The 6,758-nt window shown below is 37.4% G+C and overlaps 1 protein-coding gene across 1 annotated transcript; it reads right to left on the bottom strand.

The window, feature by feature from the left end:
• Positions 1–5,605: 5,605 nt before the first annotated feature.
• On the bottom strand, positions 5,606–6,455 carry LOC112166631 (heavy metal-associated isoprenylated plant protein 47). The gene is made up of 3 exons (XM_024303504.2): positions 6,313–6,455; positions 6,131–6,209; positions 5,606–6,014 (listed from the first exon to the last, which is right to left on the bottom strand). The coding sequence occupies exons 1-3, from the start codon at positions 6,316–6,318 to the stop codon at positions 5,773–5,775; spliced, it is 327 nt and encodes a 108-aa protein (XP_024159272.1). The 5' UTR covers positions 6,319–6,455; the 3' UTR covers positions 5,606–5,772.
• Positions 6,456–6,758: the final 303 nt, after the last annotated feature.

Here is a 6,758-nt window from a genome sequence, read left to right on the forward strand (position 1 = left end):
ACCCCTATGATCGTCCGTAATCTTGATCTTGAAAATGATCCTCTTTGTCAGAAGGATGATGATGAAGATGTGCTAGAGGCAAAAGTGTCACACTTAAGTACAATAGGCGCATTATTTTACTTACCCCAATGCACAAGACCAGACATCTCATATGTTGTGAACTTGTTAGCTAGGTATAGCTGTGCGCCAATTCGACACTATTGGATTGTTGTAAAAGATATCTTTCGGTACTTGAGATGTACGATTGATATGTGCTTATTTTATCCCTATAGAGAGACTATGGATTCAGATCCATCACACACCAGGAACGCCGCCAACACTAGCCTGCGTCTTCTATCCTCATCCCAAAACAACATGTGTTTTGGAAGGTTTTGCTGATGTTAGGTATCTCTCTGACCCACATAAAAGTCTTCCCAAACTGGTTAAGTGTTCACCATGGGTAAAGACCGTGATATCTTGGAGGTCTACAGAACATACCCTAGTTGCTATATCTTCAAACAATGCAGAGATTATTACTCTTCACGAAGTGGTTCGTGAATGTATATGGATTGGATTCATAATTACACATGTTCGAACAATTGTGGTTTAAAGTCTACCACAGATGAGCCTACGAGCATTTAGGATAATGCTGCTTGTTTTGAATAAATGAAGCAAGGCTACATCAAAAGCGACAACACCAAGCATAATCAGCAACAACAGACTCTCCTTAAGATCAAAGTGAACTAGGTTCGATCTGAGGACAGTGTAGCAGATTTGCTCACTAAGTCATTGCCTAAATTTCACTTTCTAGAAACATGTTGGTAGCATCGTTTGCGGAATTTATCCGAACTCCTATGACTGTAGTCATCAGGGGAGATGCAGACATCAGTTGGAGATGTCTACATATAAAGTCTCGAAACGTGAAGGGTGTGTTGTTCTCTTTTTCCCCTTCAACCGAGGTTATTTTTGTTACTCGGCAAAGTTTTTAATGAGGCAACGAGAGGAGCACCACATTTGGGCGACACAAGGGGAAGTGTTCAAGTAAATCCAGAATATGTGTCTGGCCCAAACTCTAGATTACTTGACTAAGTTGTAATAGGGTTTTGAATTAGAGATATTCTCGAAGATATTCATAGATATCCGATTAATTGTACGATTATCTTTCCTTGTATAACTTTGATTCTATGTGTTGTAATCCTCTATATAAAGAGGCTCATATTATCAATGAAAGTACGATTCAATTCTCTTTCAATTTCAATTTTCCTTAAACAATTTTGACATTATTTATTACTTGTTTCTAAACAATATTACATATCAAGAAAGAATGTGTTGTTAATATAGTAAAATTTATTTTTAAGAATGACACATGTCAACATTTAAGTGGGCAATCTGTTAACCGGTTCAATAGGTTTCCACTATATTAATTTATTAAAAAATAATAATAATAAAGGTATGACATACATCAAGGTACCCTAGACGACCCCTTGAGAAGATAAATATATAGAAAATTACAATTTTAGGGAAGCCCTTTTACAGGGTATGGATATGCAAAATATTGTCAGAGAAAATATATATCGCGCCCTTAATGTTTAATTTGCTTGTTGCTGGTTTCCCTTAGATCTCATTTGGTTCATGAAATTGGAGTCTTAGAAAAAGAAAACTCATTCATTTCTTGTGTTTGGGATGCAAAAAGAAATGAAATACTTTTTCTTTTCCTTTCGAAATACAAGGGAAGGTGGTGCCTGTTAGAATACATTTAGTTTGTAGAGACTCCTAATATCATTTCAGAATGTTTTCTAGATACTTATTGTAACCAGGAGTTTAGGCTCAATGTCCCCCTCTTGTATTCGGCAGTTTCATTAATCAAGGCTTGAGGGCAGTCGCACCAGCTCTTTATTCAAAAAAAAAAAATGTGGGAAAGTAGTTTCTTTCGTAGACCCAATGATTCATGTTCTCCCCTTATTTTCTTTGAATTTATTACTCACTTTCTATTATCTTATTGCATTAGCTACAAATTTTTTAACAACTTCTGATAACTTTTTTAACGTTACCAAACACCGACAATGAAATTTCGTGGGAAGTTTAAAAAAAAAAAAAAAAAACGAAACGAAACGAGGCCTTAGAATGGTTTCGACTATTTTTCAGATCCTCTATCTTGCTTTGACCAGTTTGCATGTTATGAAGTTGGGCCATCTAAATCAGATTAGTTTTTTCTTTCCAAGCCCATTTTCTTTTGGACAATCAAGTCCGTGTGGGTTGATCGGCCCTTCTTTCTCAGGCCTTCTTTATATAGTTGGGCTAAAGTTTCTTAGCTCACTTAGGATTCAATTTCTTTGTCTTTTGTATATATGGCTGGCCCCAAAACTGAATCAAAATACAAGAAAAAAGAAGTATTTCTTTGTCCGGAGAATTTCATGGTAAAAGATAGAGACATTTTTTTCTTTTTTCTTTTCTGAGAATTGGTAAAAGATATTCTCAAAATGTTCCATTATTTTCAATTGTTAAATCATATGGGTATTTATGCATGGTAATATTTTTAGCGCAAGTAGTATTAAGAGTCGACTTTTCTCCCTGCTAGGGTTTCCCTTTAGCGGAGAAACTGATCAAGTTTAAGCTGCGATGGTGGAAGGGGAAGATGTGGCTAATCATGCATGGACTGAGGCAGCTGTGTTGAATCTAATTAGGGTATCTCCGGGTTTCCCTTTATCTCTGTGGACGTCTCCTATCTCTAAAGCGCGTGGTGATATCATCATTCTTGACGGCGATCTCTAGTGTTTGGAGAGTGAAAGAACGTGTTTTGATCTGGTAGGAGAAAGGAGGTTTTTCAGTTTTCCAATTCAAGGAGCAGGAGGCAAAGACCCATGTCCTCAATGGCGACCCTTGGTTTTATAACAATTCGATGTTGTTAGTGGCAGATTACGATGGTATTCATGCTGTTGGAGAGGTACTGCTACGCTTCCTAGAGGTTTAGGTGGTGGTGACGGGGCTTTGTATTGCTATGTGCAATGAATGATCCCTAACGATACTTGGAAACAATTTGGGGCGGTTTATACGATTTGATCAAGCAATGATGGTGAGGAAGGATCCGATGCAGAGGATCCGGGTGATCCATGATGTACAACGTTGGATATGGGCTCGGCGCATGTACAACTTTTCATCGGAGGTGGCGGTGGCTCTGGAGTTTAGGTACAAGAGGTGCAGATTCTTCATCCATGGGCAGGATGGGTGTGACAAAGGTCTTAAAGGGACGGCGGCGGCTCTATTGGCGGTGTCAGACCGAGATGGCCTGGAATCGAGCTTTGAGTTAGCACCCAGCCAGCAGGCTTTTGTGGAGGTGGGGTCGGAGATGCTCCTTGTGGGACCTGCAGAGCTAGGCTTGATGTCGGAGATGGCTAGATATATGGTGGAGGTGGATGGACTGGCGCCGGGTGCTGCAGCAAGTGCAGCTGTGGCTGCTCCGAAAAAACCGACGACCGCAGGTTTGACCTCTGGGCCGGGCAATTCTATTATGGCTGTGGGCTCTGCTGGGTCTTCTACTGGGCTGGCGGTTAAAGGAGTCCCAATGTTGGATTTGGGTATGAGAAAGAAAATCTTTAAGCCTAGTTTGGCAATTATACCCTAGGTATTCCAGGTTGGTGAGTTGGTGGAGGTTCCAATTTCAATGGGGTCAGCTCTAAAGAAGAAGAGGGGTCGTCCGTCTGGTTGTCGGGTTAAGAAAGCGGAAGGTAAAAATGCAGGTGTGGAAGGATTTGTTTATTGCTTAGCTGTTCTGTTTAGGGTTTAAGCCGTGCAAGGGTGAGTAAGTTTCTATGAAGTTTCTAGTTTCTTTTTTTGTACCACAATTGTGTGATTGGCAAGTGAGGGCTAGTTGAATGATTTCTTTCCGTAGGAGGCCGGCGAAGCTTTGTCATTCTTGGATAGGCTTGCTTAATTGTGAGTTTCTTGTGAGCTTCCCAATGATATTAATTAGTTTGCTTTAGTTTGAATATGTTTTACTGAATTTTCTTGCCGGAACTCTTATGTAAGTTTTGTAAGGTATAGCCTATTAGCTGTTGGCTATGGCCTATTAGCTGTTGGTTATTGACTAACAATCAACTTTTATTTAAAAAAAATGATAATATATATATATATATTTTTTTTTTGTCCAGACAATTTCATTTAAAGTAGTGACCTACAATTAAAATATGGGGTAAAAACTCCAAACAGTACATGTGAGCTTCATATCTCAAAAATTAGCACTTGGACCTCCCCACTTAATAAACTTCAAACTCATTTTTACGAATAACTAATATGTTGTCAGACATGCAATACAAACGTGAGAGAGATGGTAGAGACGAATTACAATAACTTGAATACAAAATATATATATATATATATATATATATATATATATATATATATATCACATGGTTGTCCACTATGAAATATCAATTGCAGTTTTAACAAACCTATCATAGCAAAACTCAACTTTGCTTGCTAGTGATGTACACGGAACCAATGGGACGGGCCCAGATTGCACATGTACTGCAAGCATCTAATTTTTCTTCTATCCTTTGAATCGAAACTTGTATTTGCTCAAAACTTGTATTCCAAACTAAAGGTACGGAACACCATACCTGCAAACTACGTATAGTTCGTAGAGATAAAAAGAGATGTTTTATTTTTTCCCCTTTTTCGTGTCATTTTTGGTAATTTGACATAAGTTGTCATAGCCAACTATTACTTAAAAAATGAGAGAGGTCAAAATAACAATTTTGGAGGTATGAATAGAAGTTTCCATGATATCTGAACTATTGCGAAAGGTTTTATTTGGTATCTACAATTTTTTTTACCCCAAATGATACCTCAAGTATTGCGCAGTTACCAAATATAGTGCTGCCATTAACTTTTTTGTTAAAGTGGTCTACGTGGCATTTATAAAAAAACTTCAAATGGTACCTGAACTAATACGAAATGTATTATTTGGTACTTACAATTTTTTTCTTTACCCCAAATAGTACCTCAAGTATTGCACTATTACCAAATATGATATTTCCGTTAACTTTCCCGTTGAAGTGGCTTACATGACATTTATATGGAGGAGCAAAATGATATGTGCAACCACACATACTAATAATCCAAGCCATGATTTGCTTACCAACTCAAAATTTAGAGGGGGAACTAAAAATTACTTTTTGATAAATGAATAATGACATAGGGTTAAAGGTGTTATTGACATCATTTACTAAAAGTATGTCGCGTTTTGAAGGACATATATCATTTTGAAATTTTAGAAACTGAATGTACAAAAGTTAGAGTGGCCCATTTGTCGTGTATTGTTCTTAAAATTTTCCCTTTCGTTAAAGTGGCTTATGTGACATGTATTAAAAACTTTAAATGATACCTAAACTATTGGAAAATGTATTATTTGGTACCTACAAATTTTATTTTACCCTAAATGATACCTCATGTATTGTGTCCTTATTAAATATAGTATTTCCGTTAGTTTTCTCGTTAAAGTGACATGCGTGACATGTATATACTGTAATTTGTAAACCTTGGTTGTACATATATCATCACAAAGGTTCAATAACAAAAAACTGAAAAAGTGAGAGAAGAGCAGATCATTCATGGAGGAGACTGGAGAGATGTACAAAGATCGGTTATTCATCACTTTCTACTGGCATCGTATATGATGGGCCAACGAGAAAAGTAGGGTAATATCAAACATGCATATACCAGGAGTTCATGGAAAAAAAATTGTATTTTGACAGCGGAGAAAAATTGAACGTTGCTAGAAGTGCATAAATTTGATCACCAACGGTACACAACATCATAGTGCATGGGATAGTGGACATAGCTAGATGTCCATTGAATTGGAATACTCTCAACTTCTGGCTTCTTTTTTTCATCGGGCTTTTTCACCTCTTCAACACTTACTATTTCGACGTATCGGAGCTTCTTCCTTAATGACTGGGTCAAGCAAACCGAGTCAACCCCATCTCCGATCACCACAACTTGGTCTTTACCTGCTTCTATAGACACATCGCTCACACCTGCTTAAACAATTAGCAACTCATCAGTATTTAAATAATTGCTTATCATATATATCAGTACTTGGGTTTGTCTACTTTTACCATAAAATGTTTGATATTTGGTTGATGATGCATACCTTTAGTGCCGGCAGCAATCTTGAAGGCATCGGTTCTGCGTTTCTCAGAGCTAAATTGCACCTTCATCACAATCTTTTGCTGCGTAATTTAAAAACGTACAATAGTTAAATTAAGCCTTCTGTTCAAACATGTTCGAAATTAACTTCATAAGATTAATCCAACTAGGGATTAAAAGGCTTACCTTCATGGTGGAGACAGGAGAGTGTACAAAAACTTGGAAGGTGATTTTCAGAGAAAAACCTATTAATTGTCTTTCTAGCTAGGACTTGGACGCTTTGAGGTCAGTTGCAAAGAAACAATGAAGCTATGTTCTATTTATAAGAACGAAGTCTTCGTAGGAAATATTATCCTCTCCTACTTGACTCGTCAATACTCGGTTTCTAGGAAACCAAGATTTTCAGAGAGACCGAGTCAAGTCAACCGGGCCCTCAGATTTGAACCCAAAATACTGACATTAGTGTGCTATGAAAAGTTGGTAGAGTAATCCAACGCGTTGAGTACAATGCAATGATTGATATAAAAAAACTAGTCCAATGCAATAAACAAATACACAGGCAATGCTGATGTATACCCAGATAATACATATATAGACAAATGTTTGTTTGGTAAGCATAGCATCTGTCTGGA

Source organism: Rosa chinensis, chromosome 5, assembly GCF_002994745.2.
Source record: "Rosa chinensis cultivar Old Blush chromosome 5, RchiOBHm-V2, whole genome shotgun sequence".
Classification (NCBI taxonomy): domain Eukaryota; kingdom Viridiplantae; phylum Streptophyta; class Magnoliopsida; order Rosales; family Rosaceae; genus Rosa; species Rosa chinensis.